Genomic DNA, 25,553 nt, shown 5'->3' with positions numbered 1-25,553 from the left:
TGGGATAGAAACATGACAGTACCAGCATCTTACCCTCTTAACTCTCTAAGCTAAGAGTGGTGTAGCTGCTTCCGAAAGAGGCATCTGATTGCATACGTTTTGACACATGATGATGGGATCAGATGACCTCTAGACAGCTTTATTTTCATTGTAGAGAAGTCGGAGAGATCCCATTACTTTATAAATTGCAGAAGGCAGTTGATGATGTTGTGCCACACTTCAGTTGTTCACTCTTTATTTACTGGTTGCCTCTTCTTATTTCTCTGAGAAGCTTATCATGAGCCGTCTTTGTGACTGGCACGGTAGCTATTCCTTAGGGGCTAGGGTGGGTCAGGTTTGGCAAAGTGTGCAGGCCACAGCTGCTAGCCTGTGGCTAAATTGGAAATTGAACAGAAAGACTGTTCTAAAGATCTCTAATGGTTTGTAATTGGAAACTGTAAAAAAAATACTGAGTATATGAAATCCTATTCTGTGAGTGTGGTGGTGAATTTGCAGTGTTAATTTTATCTTTATTTAAAATATCATAGTAATCACCTGCAGTCTGTTGAGCGTAACATCAACTATCTCTAGTAGAAAAGTTTGAGTGGTGGCTTTCCAAGCCAGTTTGCTGTTACCTCCTTTGAGAAAAATTAACATTTTACTTCTCTCTTATCCTCTGAAAAGAAGCACATAATATAAACTCTTGGAAGGGTGAAAGGATGAGAGTACATGTTTGCATGTTTGTTTTTTTGCATATATGTATTTTATTTATTTATTTTTTTTACAGCAGGTTCTTATTAGTTATCTATTTTATGCATATTAGTGTATATATGTCAATTCCAATCTCCCAATTCATCCCACCACCACCGCCCCCCTCCCCTTCCCCCCTTTCCCCCCTTGGTGTCCATACGTTTGTTCTCTACAGCTGTGTCTCTATTTCTGCCTTGCAAACCGTTCATCTGTACCATTTTTTCTAGATTCCACATATATGTGTTAATGTATGATATTTGTTTTTCTCACTTACTTCATTCTGTATGACAGTCTCTAGGTCCATCCACATCTTTGCATGTTTGTTGGTGAAACATTTTGAAAATGTTTAATTTTTTCATGGAAACTTATTGCTGAAGGCATGCTTTTCTTAGCTACCTTTTCCATTTAATTATTTTTGCAAAGTAATTTGGCTTAAAAAGAAGACTCTGGCAACTAATTAAGTTTGGCAGTTGATACCTGGGGAGTTCACTGGGGCTACACTGCTTCAGGTGGATTGTTTTTAAGTATGTGCTTGAGGGGAATTCCCTGGCATCCCAGTGATTAAGACTCAGGCTTTCACTGCTGTGGACCTGGGTTCAATAGCCAAGATATGAAAACAACCCAGGTGCTGATCAACAGACGATTGGCTTAAGAAGATGTGGTATATATACATTGGAATATTACTCAGCCATACAAAAGAGTGAAATACTGCCATTTGCAGCAACATGGATGGACCCAGAGAATATAATGCTTAGTGAAGACAGAGACAGACAGAAAGAAAAATACTATATGGTATCACTTATATATGGATTCTAAAAAATAATACAAATGAATCTATATATAACAGACTCACAGACATAGAAACAAATTTATGTTTACCAGAGGCTGGAGAGGGACAGTTAAGGAATATGGAATTAACAGATACAAACTACTATACATAAAATAGATAAGCAAACAAGATTTACTGTATAGTACAGAGAATTATATTCAATATCTTGTAATAACCTATAATGGAATATAATCTGAAAAAAAATAACTGAATCACTATGCTGCACACCTGAAACTAACACAGTATTGTAAATCAACTATACTTCAGTTAGAAAACAAACAAACCAACCACATTGTTCTCTCTGCCACTTCTTTGGGGGGAGTGTGACTTTGCTGGTTTTCTCCTAGAGAGCCCAACTCCTGGAGCTGGTTGTTGTTCCTGCCCTTGGTTGGTTTTCTTTGGGGATTATATCAATGTGTTGTTGTTCTTCTGTTTTCTTGCAAATTGTCTACTTTTTACCTTTCCCTTACAAAAATTCAGTCATGTACAAAAGGTACCATCATGCTTTATTTTATTTAAAACAAAAAAGGGTAACTTACTTCTTTCTCATTTCAGTTATGAAAGCATGCAGTCCTCGTTTTCTTCCTTTTTTTTTTTTTTTTTTTTTGCGGTAGGCAGGCCTCTCACTGCTGCGGCCTCTCCGGACGCGCAGGCTCAGCGGCCATGGCTCACGGGCCCAGCCGCTCCACGGCATGTGGGATCCTCCCGGGCCGGGGCATAAACCCGTGTGCCCTGCATCGGCAGGCGGACTCTCAACCACTGCGCCACCAGAGGAGCCCCTCGTTTTCTGCTTTATGTATTTTTGTTTGTTTGGTTTGGCCTGTCTACAGTAGATCTTCTCTTATTTGGTGATTTTTTAGTATTATGTTAACCTGTTCTTCTGTGTTCATCACCATTTCTATTAGTTCCAAAGAGCCTGAGCTTCCTCTAGGTCTGTTTGTGGTTAAATACTAGTGTTCCTGTTAACTCAGTGGACAGATTGTAGAGTCTACAGTTTTCAAACCAAGGAAGTAACTTTTGGTTCCAAGCCTTGGTAAACTGACTACTTTATTTCCTTCTCCAACCTAGGATGGTGATCGAGACATTTTTATTGATGGGGTTGTTGCTCGTAATAGAGCCTTGAATGGGGACCTGGTGGTTGTGAATCTGCTTCCAGAGGAGCAGTGGAAGGTGAGTTAAATTTTCCTTTTATAACTGTAGACTTCTCAGGGCCTTTTGCAGTAGTGCATCAGTGAGACATCATTAACTGAAACAGTCACAGACCCCTAAGGCCCTTGGTTGCCTCAGAAGCAGACCACAGAATTCTTGGGACATAGAAGCATTGGGTGCGCAGACATTTAATGATTCCGGTTCACCTTGTTCCCTCCCCTATGATCTGTCTTCCCTGTCACATGCTTTGCATTGGTTTCTGGTAATTTTTAGGATAGAAAAAAAGCTTGCAGGGGACATTCAAACCTGATACATATTAATATCCCACATTTAATGCTGGGAGAACTAGAAAGACAAAGCCATAGGGATGGTGCAGTCTTCACATATTCCTGCTGCCTCTCCTGGAGAACCCAGGCAACACATATCTAGTTCTGTGATGTCCAGTTTGGTAATTGGACTTCTCGTGGCAGATAAAAATAGACTGTGTATTTTTATAAAACAGAAATTTGGTAGCAGACGAAAATGTTTTTAACATGAGAATATTCTGGGTTTTAGTCTCCATCTGTGTCTGTCAACTGAAAAGGAAGATTTGGTTTTGTTTTGACTGTTGTTTTAAATAAGGATCAGGCACTAGAATGATTCATAGCAACAGTTTCTTTGAATTGTCATATAAAACTGGTAACTTGTATATCTGAGTCTGAATTTTTCTTCCTAGTATTCTTTTCTTTTTTTGAATTTTATTTTATTTTATTTATACAGCAGTTTCTTATTATCTGTTTTATACATATTAGTGTATATACGTCAATCCCAATCTCCCAATTCATCCCACCACCACTACCTACCCCCACCCCCACCCTCTTTCCCCCTGTGGTATCCATACGTTTGTTCTCTACATCTGTGTCTCTATTTCTGCCTTGCAAACTGGTTCATCTGTACCATTTTTCTAGGTTCCACATATATGCGTTAATATACGATGTTTGTTTTTCTCTTTCTGACTTACTTCACTCTGTATGACAGACTCTAGGTCCATCCACATCTCTACAAAATGACCCAATTTCATTCCTTTTTATGGCTGAGTAATGTTCCATTGTATATATGTACCACATCTTCTTTATCGTTTATCTGTCGGTGGGCATTTAGGTTGCTTCCATGAGCTGGCTATTGTAAATAGTGCTGCAGTGAACATTGGGGTGCATGTGTCTTTTTGAATTATGGTTTTCTCTGAGTATTTGCCCAGTAGTGGGATTGCTGGGTCATATGGTAGTTCTATTTGTAGTTTTTTAAGGAACCTCCATACTGTTCTTCATAGGGGCTGTATCAATTTACATTCCCATCAACAGTGCAAGAGGGTTCCCTTTTCTCCACACCCTCTCCAGCATTTGTTGTTTGTAGATTTTCTGATGATGCCCATTCTAACCGGTGTGAGGTGATACCTCATTGTAGTTTTGATTTGCATTTCTCTAATAATTAGTGATGTTGAGCATGTTTTCATGTGCCTCTTGGCCATCTGTATGTCTTCTTTGGAGAAATGTCTATTTAGGTCTTCTGCCCATTTTTTGATTGGGTTGTTTGTTTTTTTAATATTGAGCTGCATGATTCCTAGTATTCTTTTTTTTTTTCATTTATTTATTTATTTTTGGCTGCGTTGGGTCTTCATTCCTGTGTGCGGGCTTTCTCTAGTTGTGGTGCGTGAGGTTTATTCTTCGTTGCTGTGCGCAGGCTTCTCATTGCAGTGGCTTCTCTTGTTGCCGAGCACGGGCTCTAGGTGCGTGGGCTTCAGTAGTTGTGGCTTGTGGGCCCCAGAATGCAGGCTTAGTAGTTGAGGCATATGGGCCCAGCTGCTCTGTGCCATGTGGGATCCTCCCAGACCAGGGCTGGAACCTGCGTCCCCCGCACCGGCAGGCAGACTCCCAAGCACTGTGCCACCAGGGGCGTCCCCCTAGTATTCTTTATATCATATCTTTTATTTTATTTGGCTCAATTTATTGCTACTCAAGAATTTGGTATCCTCTTCAGTGAGAGGTATTACAGCAGAGTGATTAATAGAGTGGACTTTTAGGCTAGGCTACTTGGGTTTGAAGCTCATCTTTGCCAGTCATCTGTATAACCTTGGGTGAATTATACACCCTCTCTGTGCTTCAAATACCTCATCTGTAGAATGAGAATAATCATAGTACCTACTTCATAGGTTTGTCATAGGATTAAATGAGAATATATGGAGAAATCTTAGAATAGTGCCTGACCCATGGTAGCAGCTCAAGTTTTTATTATTAATTTTTTCCAGAAATGTGGGAAGTACTACCTTATCTCAGAGCTTTGTTGAGGCAGAAACTAAATTCTTCTTTTTATCTGATAGGGCTATAGTAATTGAGTAAGACCTATGTGTCAGGAATTTGTAGGGTGCACGGAAATTATTAATGCTCAAGATGGACATAGTTGTTTCCCTCTTGGAGCTTTTAGTCTGGTAGGGAGTGCAGGTAGGAAGAGACAGATGCTACTCACACTTACACAAATTTAAGGAAAATTTTGATTAATGCTGTGAAGTTAAGTGCAGAGTGTTTTACAAGAGTGAATTATCCTAGTCCAGATCTACCTCTTCACCTCCCCCCAACTCCCATCCCTAGTTGCTGACAATTGTGGATAGTCTCCTTACTTGAGTCTTGAAAACACAGCTAAGGGTTGGCTCCAGGTCCTAGGAACATAGGTTGATTTAGGTCATTTCCTCTTTTCCTGAAAGCATCATCTAGCAGTGTTGACTGGGTTTAAGATGACAGGAAGAATGCATTAGGGTCTGGTCAAACCAAAGGAAGTATTCCTAGAGGTCATAGAGAGAGTAAATAGGCAGCATTATAGTAAAGATAAGCCAAGGAACAGAAAAGATGATGGATCCCTTCTACTTAAGGGATGAGAATGGATAGACTAGAAAGAAATAGAAGAGTGTTTAGCAAGACAGATGGATCTAGAGCTGACCAGAGCAGGTATGAGGTATTGACTGGTTAAAGAGTTAATGGAATGGCTGTGTTAAGTGTTAATTTCTTTTTTTTTTTTTTTTTTGCGGTACGCGGGCCTCTCACTGTCGTGGCCTTGCCCGTTGCGGAGCACAGGCTCCGGACGCGCAGGCTCAGCAGCCATGGCTCACGGGCCCAGCTGCTCCACGGCATGTGGGATCTTTCCGGACCAGGGCACGAACCTGCGTCCCCTGCATCGGCAGGTGGACTCCCAACCGCTGTGCCACCAGGGAAGCCCTTAATTTCTTTTTAAACATTTTAATAGAGATCTTGAAAGTATATGGAGACCTAGATGGTTTCACTTACTGATGAATTCCACTAAACATTTAAGGAAGAAATAGTCCTGATTTTACAAAAACGCTTACAGGAAAAACGAGAGAAGGATACCTTTTCCAACTCATTCTATGAGGCCAGCATTGCCCTAATACCAAAACCAGGAATGGACATTTTAAGAAAAGAAAGCTACAGACCAGTACTCCTCACAAACATGGGTGAAAAAGTCCTCAACAAAATATTAACAAATAAAATCCAGCAATGTATTAAAAGGCTAATACAACATGAGCAAGTGGGGTTTATCTCAGGAATGCAAGGCTGGTTTAATATCTTAAAAGCAATTTGGTGTAATTCACCATATTAACAGGCTAAAGTTAACCCCATATTTAAATCAAATGCCATCATTTTGATAGATGCAGAAAATATATTTGACAAAAGTCCACAACCATTCATGATAAAAACTCATAGTAGACTAGCAATAGAAGAGGACTTCTTCAGTCTGATGAAGAATATTTAGGAGATACTTATAACTAACATTATTCTTAGTGGTGAAAGAGTGAATGTTTTTTTCTACAATTGGGAATGAGGTAAGACTGTCCCTTCTCATTCCTTTTATTCAACATCATACAGGAGATTCTAGTCAGTATGATAAAGCAATAGAAAAAAACATTTAGATCGGAAAGGATGAAGGAAAACCTTCTTTATTCTCAGACTGTGTGATCTTCTATATATAAAAACCTAAGGAATTTACAAGAAAAGCTACTAGAACTAATAAGTGAGCTTAGCAAGGCTGAAGGACAGAGGCTGATATACAAAAACCCATTGTATTTCTATATAGTAGCAATGAAAAATTAGAAGTTGAAAACTTTCTTAAAGTACCATTTTTAATAGGATGAAAAATATGAAATACTTAGGGTTAAGTGTGACCAAAGGTGTGTAAGACTATAAAACATTATTGAGAGAAATTAAATAAGGCCTCAGTAAATGGTGAGAAATACTGTGTTCATGAATTAAAAGACTCAATATTGTTAAACTGCCAATTCTATTCAAATTGATCTGTAGATTAAGCATAATTCTAAACAAAATCCTAGCCCTTAAGAAAGGAGGAGGAGGATGTTTAGTGAAATATGTTCTCAGGATTAAGCATAGGAAGCCCAGACCAAAGAGGCTAGAGTCAGGAACTTTGGATGAAATCCTTTTAGCTGTAATTTGTAATGTTCCACCTATATTGTTTCTGCATTCCCCCAAGTGTAAAAACAACTTTCCAGTTAGCAGTACACTTCTTTTTTTTTTAAGATTTTTTTGATGTGGACCAGTTTTAAAGTCTTTATTGAATTTGTTACAATATTGCTTCTGTATTATGTTTTGGTTTTTTGGCCATGAAGAATGTGGGATCTTAGCTCCCCAACCAGGGCTCGAACCTGCACCCCCTGCATTGGAAGGCAAAGTCTTAACTACTGGGCTGCCAGCGAAGTCCCGAGCAGTACACTTCTTAAAGTGCAAAGAGTCCCTGTTTATCCTCTTTGTTGTCCAGTCTGAATCTCTTTAATAGTCAGTCTTGTAGAGAGAAATATTGCAGAGGCTAGAGTGGACCATGGCATCTTTCAAGTCAAAAGAAAAGTAGGCTAAGTCCCTAAATCTTGGGTGCTGGGTATTGGCTGGGACCTCAGAAATGGTGCTAGAGCTTAATTGTAGAAAAGCCTCTGATGGTTTTCTCACCAATGCCTAAGACTCCTGAATCAGCACAGAAAAAGGAACTTTGGAGCCCACTTGGTTTTGGAGACTTCCATCAGAGCTACTGGCAGGTGGGCCAGGCACCTCATCAAGAATCATAGCAGTCACTGTCCTGTACGGGAATGGTCAGTGCTGGGGTTTCTAGGCAGATGGGTAGAGGGAAATAGAGGGACTCAGAAGACCAATATTAGTATTAGTATTGAGGAGTCTGGAGAGGAGGTGATATTCATGAAGGAGGTGTGCAGAACAAAGCTGAGAGTAGCTGTTTTTTGTCAGAGAAAGATGGATGTGAAGATACCTTATTAGAATTGAGGCCAATCCTATAGGCCAGTGCTTGTCTCTAACTTGCAAATGATTCGCCTGGGGACTTTGTTGAAATGCAAAGTATAATTTAGTAGATGTGAGGTGGTGCCCCAAATCGTGCATTTCTAACAAGTCCCTAGTCAACATTGGTGCTACGGGTTCTGGAACCATCCTTTGAATAACAAGGCTATAATATGTGAGTCAGGAGAAAAGAAGAAAGAAGCAGCTAGGGAACTTGGGGATGAACTCTCTGGGCCCAGGATCTGAGACTTGGTTGGTGGGAAGATAGTTGAGGAAGAAATGTGAACCTTAACACTTGTGGCTGGGCCATGATGTCCCCCTGAGAGACTGGATCCTGAGCCTCTTATTATTAATGACATCCTTTTGAGCAAGGATTGGAATGGATATAGAGAAAGGCCTAGACTGTCAAGGAGAACCCTTGTGTTGCTGGTAGAAGTAGAGTCGGGGTGATGACAGAGGGGCTGCCTTGGTATGTATATAGGCCCTCTTCGGCTTTCAGAAGATTTGAAATGTAGAGAGTGGCTCAAGGTTTCATACTTGTTCCGTTTCTGTGGAGTTCCTAAAGGTGTTCACAGTGGCTGCCTGACAACTGCTTTTTATATTAAAATCAGCCCCATTAAGTATGTCTCTTAGGCCTCATTGGAATAAGTATTTCACAACTTCCCATTCTGAAGAGGGGAGCTCTGTCGGCTGTAGCCCACCTGTGACAGTTGTTGGTGACAGGGTCAAACTAGGGAGAAGAGAATATTCAGACTGTCATCAAGAATCCCTGACATGTAGAATATAAACATCTCAAAGCATACTGGCCAATTGTATTACAGGTTTGTTAGTACAAAAGCATATTGTTATCAAAGGAATCTGTTGTCAATGGTGTGAGCAAATGCGAATTAATTGGATTATTCATCTTTGCTTCTCTATTCTTGTTGCGCTCACCCCTCTTGGGTATGTAAACAACAGTTCTTTTAGCTATAGTAGTAAATAGTCAATTTATTTCACAGCATGTTTTTTGGCAAAATAGATAGCTGTAGAAGTATCAAGCTGTGAGGCAATAATAAAAAATAATTTGCTCTTATATAACAATTATAATTTCAGAATTCCTCCATGCTTTTATTTTTTATTACAGTCATTTAATGAAGGATTCTTGAGACAAATGATAGTTTCTTTACTTTGTCAATTTGGAAATTAAGCGACTTGTTTGAGAACTTGGAGTTTTGGGAAACGGAGTAGAATCCATATGTCTTGACTTAGCTTAATGTTCTTTCCTTTCCTTATGTTTGTTTTTTTGCTCTTTTTTTTTTTCTGTGAGGGTGTATGTATGTATTTTTATAGCCTGAGGGTTTGTGGCTTTCCTCAGGTTTTCAGAGTGGATGGATGTGTCCCCAAATGATTAGAAGCCATTGATCTTGATGATTCTGCCTGGAACAGTTCAGGGTACCTGGTAGCTTTTCATCCTCCACCTCTCCTGCCCTGTGCTAGATGCTGGAGGTACAAACTCAAATAGGTCACATGCTTTGCTCTTAAGGTGCTTGTAGGCTGGTTGGAAGAGGGATGGGAACAGTTGTATGGTTTGTACGATGGAGAAATACATGTTGTTATGCGAGCACTAAACTGAGAGAATTTGGGAAGGTTTCATAGAAGGGGTTCCATTTGAACTATGGTTTGGAAGATGGGAATGGAGAAGGAGAGAGGTTTGGTTTTGTTTTAGGATGAGAATGATTTGTTTAGGGCTGAGAATTATTTGGCAGGAGAGGGTGGTGAAAATTTCCACTTTCAGGGAGGAACATATGAAGTAAGCATCTGTCTTTCTGCCATGCAGTTGGCTGAGTGCTGCAGCCCCTCAACCAACTCTCTTAGACACTGGCATAAGCAGGGAATTGCTAATTGTTACCAAGATCCCCCCCTCTAGGAAGACTAACATCCTTGACCCCCTTTTACTGAAGCTCACAGTATCCTGCTCTTTGTAAACTCGTCTAATTGTCATGTATTTGATCTTAGCCCCACCGCTTCCATTTTCTTTTCTTTTTCCCACCAAGTTCATCTTCCATAATCATCAACAACCTTGTCCTTTATCTTTTTTTAAACTATAATAAATTCATCCTATTATTTTTCTTCTCTTAAAAATCAAATACTGTAGTACCTTGCAATAAGTGTATGTGGACTCTGTGGATGCTGCCGCTGATTGCTGACTTTTTAGTGCTAACTGTGTACCAGGAACTGTATTTAGTGCCTCACACCATTCTTTAGTCTGCTTTTGTCTCTATCCCAGTTTCGTGAATGGGAAACCTGAGGTTTAGCTTAAGCATCCTACTTATTTAGGGAACAAATAAATATAACTAGGGAGTGACAGTGTTGGGATTCAAATTCACATCTCTTCATGTCATGACCTCATTGCTATTTGTTATTCCAGAGGTGCAAAGGAGAGAGTTATTTGATCTGTAGATAGATATTGTCAGGTATCATAAAAATCAACATAAATCCAGAAAATAATAATACATGATTTAGCATTAGGCAGTATCCTGAGTTGCCATCATGGGTAAAGAAGATGACTTTATCAATTGAAATGACCAAAGGCCCAGTATTTTTTTTTTTTTTTTTAAGCAGCATATAGTATCTTTTTATTATGAGTTTTACTGGTCTTGATCTAGTATTTCAGTTAATTTTTAAAAAATTAAAAAAATCTTTTACTTAGTAGCTTTATATATATCTATATATATTTTTAATTTTTAAAAGAATTTTAAAATCTTTTACTTAGTAGCTCCCAGTATTATTCTTAGAAGACAAACAATTTAGAAACAATCAATTAGAATTCGAGTGAACTGAGTGGTTGTATCCTAAGGCTAGAGAGATATGAAAGCTACCCCAGGGCATTAGGGAGGCAAGTATTGGGAATGTGTCTTACCAGACATCTGCCCTACATAATAGATAGAAACCGAGAGAGCTAACCCAATTATAAAGTGAAACCATGAGCTACAGCCCGCTGGACAAGACATAGAATCAAAGAGGTTATAGACTCAGATGCCATTCTGGCTTGTTGGCAGCAGATCTCAAATTCATGGGACATGTGACACAGGTATTCAGAAGGCAGGTAGGCATTTGTCATATAGAGGGTGCCTTCTTCTGGGACTTTGGGACAGGGTTCTAATTCCAGAGATGTGAGACCATCTTATTACAAACAGACTGTTGGAGGCAGCCACTAGGCTGGGAGTCAAGGATAGGATTTAATCCCTGAGCTAGGAGAATTGGCTAGAGTGGTACTGGGAGCAAGAACCAAAGCAGAAGACCAACCTTGAAAGCCAGAACTCTGGGCCTTCTTTGGCTGTACCAAAGGAGATTTGGGAACCCAGAATTCAGCTCTGGTATCTTGGATCTGGGGGTTGGGTTAAAGCTAAGCCCCCCGATAAGAGGAGCCAAAGCTGTTTAAATATTAACTTCTTTGCTTGATTGGAAACTAGGGTGAGCAGCTTAGTTGATGCAGCCATAGTGAGTGGCCCAGAGAAAATCAGAGTACAGGAAGCTGATAAGAGCGTATTAAAATTAAAATCAGGTGAGGCTGTGAAACAGAAGCTGACTAGCTGAAGAGTCAGGAGTGGATTTCAAGTGAAATTTCTTCTCATTGGAACTTAGCTTCTATATTCTTCTGTCTGAATATTTAAAATATAGTAAGACAGACTGGAATATATTTGATATATGGATACCCAATGGAAAATTATAATGTTATTCATTTATCACCCAGGTATTTGTTGAATACCTGCATTGTACTTGGGAATAAATCAACCAAGCACTTTGTTAGCTAAGTCTAAATTTCTCTTGGGACAGGATTATTTTACTTAATTTACAACAGAGTAAAGTTTATACATGAATTAAGAAGGATGGAAAAGCAAGGGCAATTATTCTATGTTTTCTAACATGTCTATTGTACAGTTCCTAAGAAAACTTATTTTTATGCAGAATGCTAATACTTCAGCAAGGGAATAATAGAAGTATGGATGGACATTTTGGAAGAGATTAGCACAGAAAGAACTTGAGTTTAAAAGAATAAAGGAAGTGCTGATAGGAGTAACTACTCTTGTTCTAAATTAAACAAACAAAAATCAAAGTGCACATTTAATCCCTAACTTTCAATGGCTATTCCAAACCTTCTTATGGTCACATGAAATTGGTCTAGTACAGTAAATTGTTTCCTTTGACAACTAACTTTTCCTTCAAATGATTGTTTTAAAGTTTTGTCTTCCAAGTTCTTCTTTAAATATGCACCCATCATACTAGATTATATTTAATCCAATCTCTTATATAACCACTATCATTTTGGATTGCTCTCAATTCCAGTGGAATTTGGATTTCTTAGAACTGTTTGGTTTCTTGGCCTGCATGGCAGGCCCAAAAAAGACTTGGAAGGTACTTAATCTTGGAGGGCAAGGTCTTTGGAGCCTCCACCCATAACAGTATGGTAGGTAAGGTATATCTACTACCATGATCAGATTTTCCCAAAATTGTTATATACACAAACCTATTTTTAACAATCATCTTTTCTTCTTCTTTATTGCCAGCTCTAGGATCAAATACATCAGGTTCTTGCCTGCTTTAAACATGCCTTCAGATCTCTGTAATTCAAATTGAAATGTCTGAAATAAGGAATGTATCATTTAAGGATAGAGTAGCTTATTTGTGCTGGGAAACTCCCAATTAATATTTCAGGATTATTTGCTAGAAAACTAATTCATTCCTCCTTAACTCCATGGAGATGGTTTGGTGAAATTCACATTCATTGTAAGGAATGAGTTAATATAGGTAAAGTACTTAAAGCAATACTGGCATATTATAAATGCTCAAGAAATGTCAGATATTACCACTATTCTTCTTTGAAATGAGGACTGAGAGTTACAGTTAGGCCAAGATCATAATAATGACTCAAGTTTACTATTCCCAGCTCTTGAATTTACCACTGATAACATTTGCTCATAGCAGACATAAAATGTTCATATAAAATGTTGACATAAAATGTTGATGTCTCAGTATGCATTCCTTTGAGGAAATTGCTGGACAGTTGTATGGTAGGCAAGATTATACTGTGGAATGATATGGTTTATTTCTTACTCATGCCCTTTGCCCATCAAGCTCATCTAGGGTTTTGTTTTCAATGATCATCACTCCAGAGCCCAGGCTGAATGGAACAGCTGCCATCAGGAGTACTCCCCTTTTCTGTGGCAGAAGGAAACAGAGCCCTGGAGGGGCCACATTTAAAATGCCTTTGTCCCAAAGCGACTTCATCAGTTCTGTTCACAACTCATTGGCCAGAATGAGTCACCTGGCCCTACTCAACCACAAGAGGGCCAAGAAGTACAGTTCTACAAATTGTCTGCAAGTAGGGATAGCAGGAAATATCTGGTGAACTGCACGGATGACTATCACACTGGGTTAATTAGATTCATTGTACTTTGCATTCCTGACCAGCCATCTGAAAAGTGTATGCCACTGGTCATTAGGGAGATCAGGCAAAAATTTCTATATCATTTACTATAAATACATCACCACTAATGAAAAAAGAATTCAGAAATACCTGAAAATGATCTAGATGGTCTTTAAGATCACCCTTAGTTATGTAACTCTTGCTTTAAAGTACAGTGTGTAATATAAAGTAAATTTGTTGATCTTCAAATTAAGCTAATGGTGTAATTTTTGTAAGTGAAAGGCAAGGAAGTTTTAAGGAAGTGTACTGGTATTTATTTGGTAATATTTATAAACCATAAAGAGTTTATCATTAGCAGTAGTATTTTGATATTGTTGCTTGCTACTGCTGTTGTTAAAATTTTCATTTTTTATTAAAAATTTTTCAATAGTTATATATTATCCTATGTTTTATAGAAACTAGTCATGATTTAGGGCATATACATAATTGTCTTATGAATTTAGGCAACTAGGGAGAGGAAAATGGTAGATTTGGAAAACTATAGATATTTTAGTATTTTGGAGCTTGAAATGCAAGATAGGGATATAAAGTGGCAGGAGATGAGGCCGGGCTGGTAAATGGCAGGTCGGGAGGTTCATATCGTGAAATGTCTACATACTGTGTAAAGGAGTTCTGCCATTATCATGTAGGTATGGGGGAGCCTTTGAAGAATTTTGAGGAGGGGTGATGTAGTCAGATTTGCATAGTAGAATATCATTTTGGTGGTAGGGTAGAGAATTTAAAGGAAAGGGGTAGGGACTTCCCTGGTGGCGCAGTGGTTAAGAATCTGCCTGCCAACGCAGGGGTCGCAGGTTGGAGCCCTGGTCCGGGAAGATCCCACATGCCGTGGAGCAACTAAACCTGTGCACCACAACTACTGAGCCTGCACTCTAGAGCCCGTGAGCCACAACTACTGAGCCTCAGCACCACAGCTACTGAAGCCTGTGTGTCTAGAGCCCGTGCTCTGCAACAAGAGAAGCCACCACCACAAGAAGCCCGCGCACTGCAACGAAGAGTAGCCCCTGCTCGCCGCAACTAGAGAAAGCCCGCACAACAACGAAGACCCAATGCAGCCCCCCAAAAAATAAATTAATTAATTAAAAAACATAAAGGAAAGGGGTAAAATTGGTGGGAGATTGATAAGAAAGTTACTTAAGAGAGTCTCAGTGAGTGATGATAAGAGTCACAGTGGCCATGTGGATTGTAAGGAGATGAATTTAAAGACTATTTAATAAGATAGAACATGGTGATTGGATGTAGTAGGCAAGGGAGAAGGAAGAAGGCAGGATGACTCCTACATTTCTCAGGTAATTGAGGGGTTGATGGCACCATTTGCTAAGTTAGGAAGGGGAGCAGGGACATATGATGAGTTTGTTTGGACACAATGAGTTTGTGAGGCCTAAAGACATATAGGTATATAGAGCTGGGAGGCAGCTGGATATTAGCATTTGGAGTTCAGGAGTGAGATCTTGGCCAGAGGTAGAGATTTTGGTAACCTCAGTGGCACTTGAATAAACTGTCTGGGGATGATTTATGGAGAGATATGGCCACTGAGGATGGAGTCTGAGGAACACCAACACTTAATGGGCATGGAGAGGAAGAGGATCCAGTAAAGGAGACTGAGAAGTGGTGGCCAGAGAGGAAGGAGGAAAACCAGGAGAGAATGTTAGGCTGGGAACCAAGACAAGGGAGCATTTGAATGAGGAGGAAGTAGTCAGCAGTGCCATGTTGTTGACAGACCCAGTGAGGAATTTTGCTGAGAAGTTAGATTTGGCTAACATGGCGCCATCTGTGACACTGATCGGAGCAGTTTTAGTAGGAAAGAAAAGGAACGGCAGAAACCAAATCCCAGTGAGTGAAGCGGGGCATGAAGGAGGCCGTGAAAGGGTAGTGATAAGACACAAAGATGATGGTGATGGTTGTTTGGGTATGAGAAAAACTTGACTTAAATGTAGTATCTTTTTTTTAAAAAAAAAAAAATCAATTTATTTATTTATTTTTGGTTGTGTTGGGTCTTCTTTGCTGCATGCAGGCTTTCTCTAGTTGCAGCGAGTGGGGGCTACTCTTCGTTGCGGTGCGTGGGCTTCTCATTGCGGTGGCTTCTCTTGTTGCGGAGCGCGGGCTCTAGGCACGCTGGCTTCAGTAGTTGTGGCACGTGGACTCAGTAGTTTTGGCTTGCAGGCTCTAGAGCGCAGGCTCCGTAGTTGTGGCACACAGGCTTAGTTGCTCCGCGGCATGTGAGATCTTCCCAGACCAGGGCTCAAACCCATGTCCTCTGCATTGGCAGGCGGATTCTTAACCACTGCGCCACCAGGGAAGTCCCTAAATGTAGTATCTTAAGTCAGATTTCCTAGAGGCCGAGCTTGAGATGGAGAGTCTTGCCCATCTCAAAAAGTAGTCTATTTTTATGAAAGATTTCTGAAATACACCAAGTTACTTAAAATTTAATTAGTAAAATCATGACATAGATTAAAAGTTCAAATTTGAGAACAACGTATGGAGAACTGGATTTAACGCTAAAAGAAGTTGGGCCTGGCTGGTAAGAGAATGAATCGATAATGCAGAGCACAGAACCGAGGGTAGAACAGGGACGTGCTCTAGAGAAAGCCACATCAGGTTTTAGAAGCAAATGCACTGGGGACAGTTGGCCAGGAGAAGAGAGATGTCCCTATGGCAGTTTTGGGGAACATAGGCACCTTCCAGGGCAGCAGTTGGCAAACTTTCTGTAAAAGACAAGATAGTAAATGTTTGAGGCGTTGTGGGCCACATGGTTCTGTCACGACTTCTCAACTCTGCCAGTGCAGCACAAAAGCAGCTCTGTTCCAGAAAAACTTCATCTTCAGAAGCAACTGGATTTGGCCTGTGGGTGGTAGTTTGCCGACCCCTCTTCTAGAGGCATGATTAGACCTCATGAAGGACTTTGCTCCTGCCCAACCAACCAAGCAACTGTAGAAGCCTTGACACAGACCCCTGCTTCTCCTCCTTAAACAGCAGGACAGCTATGCTGGCAAAAGTTTTCCTGTTTTGACTCCATCTCAGTATTTCAGGCTTTTAGTTCTTGAGTCTTTTGATTTTGAATCAGACAATGTTAGAGTCTCTATCTTTGTGGGTTCTTGAAAATTAGTTTGCATGGATTCTGTGTTTTGTTTTCCTTTAGAGTTTTCTCTTTAATAATATGTGTGAACGTTAAGCTTGCAGCCTATTAAGAATTCTGTATGTATTTACCATAGTTTTAGATCATTTTTGATCAGGTTAGAAATAGATTTTGCAGATTAAGTTCTAAGTAGTATTTTTTGGAAGCAGGGGAAATTGAATGGGAAGCACACGGCCACCTTAACTTTGTTTCCTTACTACTGCTTATTCTAGCTCCATTCAGTTTCTCATCCAGTGTCCCTGGGCTCTGCCCTTATGCTTCAGGCCTTTTTGCCATTTACTTGAGCAGTAGGTAGTATGTATCAGTGCTTGAAGTGATCAGAGAGAAGACAAGTAGTTTTCCACTAAGTCCTTTTTAAGTGCCAAACCAGGCCCATTTGTGTCGCTGTAAAAATTGTCATTGGTACAGGATGTAGTAGAGGAGGACAGTAGTAGGTCAGGTAAAGGTCAGTGTTTGAGGCAAGTGACAAAGGTCAGTTGAAAGGGATGAGTATAAGGCTACAAATGAGAAGTGTGTTCATGGTCAGGAACCAAGGAGATTTCTAGCAGGTTGGGACATAGAACAAATGATGGAGATAAATGGTTTAGAATATAGGCTGTCAGCAGGGTCAGGGAGGGCTAGTCCGCTCATGCAACTCCTCTGTCAAACCTTCGCTGAGTGCTTACTATGAGTCAGGCATCATGTCGTACCTTAGGAATGTGGTGTAGAATGAGGTAGGCGGGATCCGGTTCTGCATCTAAACCACAGAACATAGAAAACGACTTGAATAACTGTTCTCTCAATTCTCCCAAAGATGGTAGGTACTTAAATAGTGCCATTCTAAGTTCAAAGTAGAGAAGTTAATTCATTATGTATAATGGATGCCTTAGTGTATAAGGGCTTACTTTTCTTGCGGAACCTGAATTGAGTAAGTCAGTCTAGTAGAGCCACATGAATTGGTGAGAGCAGTGGTAGAGGAAGTCCTGGAGTGCTGTGGGAGTGCACGATAGGGATGTCCTGCTAGGCTGCATAGGATCTAGGAATGCTTTCTGGAAGAAATGAAGTCTGAATGGAAAGTAAGTTTTAACTATATGAAGAATAGGGAATAAAGACTTGATGGAAAGGAGAGCCTAGCCTGCTCTAAATCCTAAAAGTTGTTTATTAGCTGGAATGGAGGCTGAGAGGAGAAAAGTAGTGGCTGGGGATAAGTCCTTGTCAGCCTTATTGGGGGCTCCTTCTCACTGGGTACTGGCAAAGGCCAGTTGTAGACTCGAAGACCCAGATCTTGCTGCGTGAATGTCAAGATGAGCTGGATACCTTTGCAATTCTTGGTACATGGTTATTTCTTTTCCTGGAACCACTGGTGGAATGAGGTTTGTTATACACTATGATGGAGTGTCCTCAGCCTGTAAACATCCTAGTCTCAGATACTTTGGGATGAGATCTTGTTGTCTTTTGACAGTAAAGAGGTTGAGCCTTGGCAGCCTTTGGGGCCTTTGGGGCCTTCTGTCTGTCCTCTTCAGTACATTCTTAGTGTTGGGTGTGGTATTCCTTTTGGGATACTCTGGCTCTTTGCAACTCAGAGTGTGGTCTGTGTACCAGCAACATTACAGAATCTCGGGCTCTACCCCAGGACCCACTGAATGAGAATCTGCATTTTAACAAGATTCCCAAGTGATTTGTATGAACATTTAATTTTGAGAAGCACTGTTGTGGATGATTAAAGAATTAACTCTTCTGTTCTTTTAAAATAAAAGTTACATTGGCACTATGGAGAAAGGAGGAAGATACATATGACACTATTACAGGTAATCTTGGAGGAGAGTCATGAGTGCAGTGTCACTTGTTGGGGCTTCAGAGGTTTGAAGTAATGATTTCCTTGTTTTAGCAGAATTAGACTCTGCACTTCCCCTTATACCCCCTGCTGCTTCCCCAGTTAGCTCTAGCAAATGGAGGATGGAGAGATTATTCTTATAGTTGTAGTTAGAAAAAGTCTACTAATTAGTTTATTGAAAAAAGATTTCGGGACTTCCCTGGTGGCACAGTGGTTAAGAATCTGCCTGCCAATGCAGGGGACATGGGTTTGATCCCTGGTCTGGGAAGATCCCACATGCTGCGGAGCAACTAAGCCTGTGTGCCATAACTACTGAGCCTGCTCTCTAGAGCCCACGAGCCACAACTACTGAGCTCATGTGCCACAACTACTGAAGCCCGTGTGCCTAGAGCCCGTGCTCCGCAACAAGAGAAGCCACCGCATGAGAAGCCCACACACCGCAACAAAGAGTAGTCCCCTCTCGCTGCAACTAGAGAAAGTGCATGCGCATCAACGAAGACCCAACGCAACCGAAAAAAGAAAGAAAAAAAAAGATTTCAATTTATATCTTGAGTTGTTTTTATGCCAGTAAGTTTTCTGTAACCCTCTTTCTCCCACATTTTTAGGAAATCATTTTTATATTAAGTTCAGACAATCATGTCATTCCTTGTTAGCCTCCAGTTGCATTCATTTTTTTTCCCTGAAGAATTACCTCTTACACTGTGTTTAATACATGTTTTTATGATGCAGGCTTTTTTTTTTCCTAAATCACTAATTGAGACCTGATTCTAGGAGTTTGCAGCATGTTATAAAAGTCTTTTTGAAAAGTAAGCTTACAGAATATTGAAAAAACATTTTAATGTACAGAATTTTGTATCTTGAAACACTCCAAAGTATGAAACAGCTTTTAATAACTTAAGCATTATTATTATTCTTTCTGCCCTATGCCATTGTCATATCACATGCTATTGCATCAGATGGTATTGAAAAGAAAAAGAATAATATAAGCTTAAAGGGTAAAAACTAGAAGAGGCAAATTTAAACAAAACCAGTCGGAAACTGTTTAAATGTCTATATTTGAAATTTATCAAAAGGATATATTATTCTTTAATGAATAAAGCACTCACATTATCAAAATAATTTGTTATTTATAATTGGAATTATTTTATTATTTTTTTTATTTGGATGTTTTCTTGACTTTGGTAAGATTAATTTTTTTTTTTTTCCCAGTACGCGGGCCTCTCACTGTTGTGGCCTCTCCCGCTGCGGAGCACAGGCTCCGGACGCGCAGGCTCAGTGGCCATGGCTCACGGGCCCAGCCGCTCCGCGGCATGTGGGATCTTCCTGGACCAGGGCACGAACCCATGTCCCCTGCATCGGCAGGCGGACTCTCAACCACTGCGCCACCAGGGGAGCCCTAATTTTTTTTTTTTTAGATAAAATTCACATGACATAAAATTCACATTTTAATCATTTAAAAGGGTACAGTTCAGTGGTTTTAGTATATTCACAGTGCTATACAACCATTACCACTCTCTTATTCCAGAACATTCTCATCACCCTAAAAAGAAATCCTGTTCCCATTAAGTAGTCACTCCCCCTAGAACCTGAGAACTACCAGTTTTCTATCTATATTGATTTCTCTATTCTGGACATTTCATGTAAATGGAATCATACAGGATTTCTCCTTTTGGTTCTGGGTTCCTTCATTTAGCATGTTTCCAAGGTTCGTCCACATTGTAGCATATATCAATATTACATTCCTTTTTATGGCTGAATAATTTACCATGATACAGATATACCAAATTTTGTTTATCTTTTCATCATTTGATGGACATTTGGGTTGTTTCCACTTTTGGCCATTATGAATAATGCTGCTATGAACATTCACAAACAAGTTTTTGTGTGAGTCCGTGGTTTCAGTTCTCTTGGGTACAAACCTATCAATAGAATTATTGGGTCATATGGTGAATCCATGTTTAACAGAAATGACTTTTGTAATGTAGATCACTAAAATACACTGTCCCCAAACTTTTCTGATGCAAAAGGAATTAATCTGGTGAATATAAACACAATTTAAGCCCTGAAAAGATCTGTCTTTTGATAGTCTGTTGTATGAGCAGTGTATGAACTATCTTTTTTCTGTTCCTTTTCACATGGAGGTCACTATTTGGGATATTTCAAAATGGCACCCCATCTGTTACCTAGCCTTTAAAATGATGACCCTTTGGTTTATTGTTTTGTGAGTTATTTCTGGAGCATCAAAAGTTCCCTTTTAAAAAATATTGTGGGACTTCCCTGGTGGCGCAGTGGTTAAGAGTCCGCCTGCCAATGCAGGGGACACGGGTTCCAGCCCTGGTCTGGGAAGATCCCACATGCCGCGGAGCAACTAAGCCTGTGCGTCGTAACTACTGAGCCTGTGCTCTAGAGCCCACGTGCCACAACTACTGAAGCCCATGCACCTAGAGCCCATGCTCCGCAGCAAGAAAAGCCACCTCAATGAGAAGCCCATGCACTGCAACGAAGAGTAGCTCCTGATCGCCGCAACTAGAGAAAGCCTGTGTGCAGCAACGAAGACCCAATGCAGCCAAATTAAAAAAAAATAATAATAATAATGTGGGCACTTAATAAGAGTTAGATATACCAGGGCTGTTTTGTTGAAGGCTGTTGTTGAAGGAGGTTGATTATTATTTTTACTGTTGTCGTTGTTGTTGTTGAAATAATATATTATTGAAGTACAGTATAGAAAGTAGATTAGCTTCATTACCTAAGAAAATTATTCAAATGATATCTATGTTGGTGGGAATGTAAATTGATACAGCCACTATGGAGAACAATATGGAGGTTCCTTAGAAAACTAAAAATAGGGCTTCCCTGGTGGCGCAGTGGTTGAGAGTCCGCCTGCCAATGCAGTGGACATTGGTTCGTGCCCCGGTCCGGGAGGATCCCACATGCCGTGGAGCGGCTAGGCCCGTGAGCCATGGCCGCTGAGCCTGTGTGTCCAGAGCCTGTGCTCCGCAGCGGGAGAGGCCACAACAGTGAGAGGCCCGCGTACCGCAAAAAACAACAAAAAAAACACTAAAAATAGAATTACCATATGGCCCAGCAATCCCACTACTGGGCATATACCCTGAGAAAACCATAATTCAAAAAGAGTCATGTACCACAATGTTCACTGCAGCTTTATTTACAATAGCCAGGACATGGAACCAACCTAAGTGTCCATCCACAGATGAATGGGTAAAGAAGATGTGGCACATATATACAATGGAATATTACTCAGCCATAAAAAGAAACGAAATTGAGTTATTTGTAGTGAGGTGGATGGACCTAGAGTCTGTCATACGGAGTGAAGTAAGTCAAAGAGAAAAACAAATACCGTATGCTAACACATAGATATGGAATCTAAAAGAAAAAGTTCTGAAGAACCTAGGGGCAGGAGAGGAATAAAGACACAGACATAGAGAATGGACTTGAGGACACAGGGTGGGGGAAGGGCAAGCTGGGACGAAGTGAGAGAGTGGCATTGACATATATATACTACCAAATATAAAATAGATAGCTAGTGGGAAGCAGCCGCATAGCACAGAGAGATCAGCTCAGTGCTTTGTGACCACCTAGAGGGGTGGGATAGGGAGGGTGGGAGGGAGATGCAAGAGGGAGGGGATATGGGGATATATGTATATGTGTAGCTGATTCACTTTGTTATAAAGCAGAAATTAACACACCATTGTAAAGCAATTATACTCCAGTAAAGATGTTAAAAAAAAAATCCATGTACTACCAGGTCTTAGCCATCCTTTAGTTAAATAATTAAATCAACAAAAGACTTTGCATTTATTTCTTTAACTTCTACCTTTTTGTTTTCCATCCATCTTTGACCTTATTGATATTTTGAGTATTGGTTTAATCATCTTCACTATTAGCTGTTTCTCCTTGATGTGTTATTTCTCTTTTTTGGCAGTTTGTATTGGGCATGATTTCAGTTTTCTGGTGGATACAGAAACATAAGGCAGAATCTGTGCTCTCAGGTCAGGGGCAGGGGTGTATTTCTCTAAGTGTACAGATCCTTGTTTTGTGCACACTTTTCTTTCATGCTCCTATTTATTTTCCTCTTTTCTTACAGCCAGGTTTTTTTTTTTTTTTTTTTGCGGTACGCGGGCCTCTCACTGTTGTGGCCTCTCCCGTTGTGGAGCACAGGTTCCGGACACGCAGGCTCAGCGGCCATGGCTCACGGGCCCAGCCGCTCCGTGGCATGTGGGATCTTCCCGGAGTGGGGCACGAGCCCGTGTCGCCTGCATCGGCAGGCAGACTCTCAACCACTGTGCCACCAGGGAAGCCTACAGCCAGGTTTTTTGGACCCACTGCCCCTTTGTCGGCAGTGGTCTGGATTCTGCAGTTTGGCTTCTGACCCAGTAGTCTGCTAATGTTCTTTTCATGGTCGTCACTGACTTACGCAGTTTTCATGGGTCACTGTCTTAGTTTTCATTTTCCTTAGGCTTTCTATAGTGATTTAACACCATTGATTTCTATCTCTTTTTGTAATAATGCCCCATTAGCTCTATAGCCCAGTTGGTTTTGTGTGTGTCTTCTTGGTCTGTTCTTTCGTAGTTAAATTTCTCTTATTCCTCCTCCAGTTGTAGACATTTCCTATTCTCCTGCCCTGAGCTGTCTTTCCTTTATATTCTCTTCCACAGAGGTCGTTATGTACACTCAGAGTTTAAACTGGCGCTACTCTGGGTTATTTCCACCATCCATTCCTTACCCAACAGTTTTTGATTGGCCACTTTGTGCCTGGCACTAGGCTAGTGCCAAGATGCAAAGGGGAACACATTTTTGACTGCCCTTGATTTACTTGCAGATCAGTCTGAAATCAGGTATGTGAACAGAGCACCCATAGTATTACTTAAAGGAGATTTGCACACAGATGCCAGAGCTCAGAGGAGAGGAGGGGACAGCTCTGCCTAAGGAAATTGGTTAAAATTTCTTAGAATAGATGACATTTGAATTTCAGTTTAAAAGGAGAGTTTGCCAAAAGAAGATTCTGGCGAGAGGAGAATGTTTTAGGCAAAGGGAACTATACATTTTAAGGAATATAAGCATATATTCCTCCCAAGTCTAACCTGGTAGGGGCAAGCATCGTGTCATATTTATGTTTATATTCATGGCATCCTGGAAGGAGCATGGGCTTTTTGAGTCAGATTGGGGTCCACATTCTAGATCCTTTGCTTATTGACCCTGAGGTTCAGAGGCCTCTGAGCTACAGTCACCTAAAGTAGTGTCTGGCAAGTAGGTGCTTTTAAAATGTGAGTTTCATTTTTTCACTTTCTTTCCCTTGTATCTAGTTGCCCAATAACTGACATACAGTGGGTGGGGAATAAATACTTGAACAATTTTAGTGTTTCCAAACAATATGAGAAAAATGACTGATATTGCTTCTTTTGATGTAAAATTTTGTGACTAAAAAGCACAGGGTGAATTCACTAAACTTAGTGGTCTTACAAAGCAGAAATTTGTTTTCTTAAGAACTAAATTTAATTGTAGGAGAAAACAGCTGTGGATCAAGTTAGGTTTGCTGGTTGTTTGCACATGGGAGCTGGATGTAATTTATCCCCACTGAATATCCAAGATGGACTATGTTGATTGTAAATGTTTTCTGTAATGTTTCTTCACTACTGTTTACAGATGGTTTTTTATTTGTTTTCATCTTACTTTCCTTTGGTTTAAAGAATTAAATAAGTGTGGTTGTAGAATAAATTGTTCCAGGATAGTCTCTTTTCTCCCCAAGGCCCAGATGCTGTAGCTCACCTATTTCTCAGTGAATATTAGCTCAGACTAGAGTCATCTAGCCCTTTGTTACCAATTACATCCTTATTCCTTCGTGTGGCATAAAGGCCTACCATGACCTGACCTCTGCCCTCTTGGGCCACCTTCAGTGTACCCTTAGACTTTAGGCACCACAGACTGGAGGTCTTTGAATAAGTACCGTGTAGCTGCATGCCTGCATTTTCTTTTCACACACATTGTTTCCTTTGCTTGCAATTTTCTGCTTATATCTCTCCCTCTTTCCCGGCTCACCTTTCAAGACTGGATTCACAGGTTTTAGCCTCTGGGAACCTTTACTTTATATCTCCGCAATTGTTACCCAAGGTTGTTGTTGTTTTACTGAATTGAAAAATCTTCAGATGTTTTTCATCCCTTACTATAGAACCTTTATATTATTTTTGTTCACATTCCAATGGTATTTGATGTTTTCTTCTGGGTATTGTTTGTGCTGCTTATTATTAATGACTCCCACCATACGATGATGCTAAAAGTGGCAGCTACCATTTCTTCAGTCCTGTTCTGTGATAAGCACTCTTCTAGTTCCTTTGTAAATACTGTATATTGCAGATATAGATTATTTGTAAGGTGGACTAAACTGTAGTATTTATTTTTCATTATTCATGTACTTATTTCTAAACAGGCCAGAGCATATTGATTTAATTCATGAGGGGGCAATGTGTGGCAACAGATGAAAAGTCAGTCCCTAAATCAGAAAATTCTTGAATTTGGGTTTTTGTTCATACTTCCATCTTCAAGCTATTTCTGTTAAGGTTGAAAAAACTTAGAAAATATATTGGTATCAGTTTTTATTATTAAATTATTTAAAAAGTAGTTTAAAGGTGTGTTTTTTTAATAAATTAAGGCAGGGAGGTACTTATATATCTGTTAGTGTCTCCTTTATTCTTAACTTGTTGATGTGATGATTCGTTCAGCAAATATTATTTTGGACATCTGTGGTGCACCAGATAAAGGAATATATATGTCATGGAATATAACAGATAGTGTGCTGCCCTCATGGAACATACGGAAAGTTTATATCATCTGTTAGGCCTGAATGGGAGGCTTGTTTTCAAAACCTATTTTTGTTTCTTCGTTTAGGAACCCTAAGGAGGTTTAACTAATGTCTTAACATTTGGAAACTGCTTTAACAAGTGCAAAAGTGAGAGGTGCTTTTTAGCTGTTTCTAATTAGAAAGGAAAATTCTGTTCTTTCAGCAGAAAATAAGTTGTCTCTTTAGCTAAGTTCATTTGGGGAAAGAAAAACCAGTCCTAGTATTATATACACTTACA

At 40.1% G+C, this 25,553-nt stretch overlaps 1 protein-coding gene across 11 annotated transcripts in view; it reads left to right on the top strand.

Annotated features, from left to right (window-relative positions):
- Positions 1-25,553, top strand: part of DIS3L2 (DIS3 like 3'-5' exoribonuclease 2) — a 375,493-nt gene that overhangs the window by 70,699 nt on the left and 279,241 nt on the right. For all 11 annotated transcript variants that reach the window (XR_009541014.1, XM_060151851.1, XM_060151847.1 and 8 more), the window contains exon 5: positions 2,627-2,728. Coding sequence is in view for 10 of the 11 variants with exons in the window: in XM_060151851.1 (XP_060007834.1) it covers positions 2,627-2,728 (102 nt within the window). In the remaining variant the exon portion in view is untranslated. The remainder of the gene's footprint in view (positions 1-2,626; positions 2,729-25,553) is intronic.

The sequence above is a fragment of the Lagenorhynchus albirostris genome, chromosome 6, assembly GCF_949774975.1.
Source record: "Lagenorhynchus albirostris chromosome 6, mLagAlb1.1, whole genome shotgun sequence".
Lineage (NCBI taxonomy): Eukaryota > Metazoa > Chordata > Mammalia > Artiodactyla > Delphinidae > Lagenorhynchus > Lagenorhynchus albirostris.
This window is presented reverse-complemented; position numbering and strand designations above follow the sequence as displayed.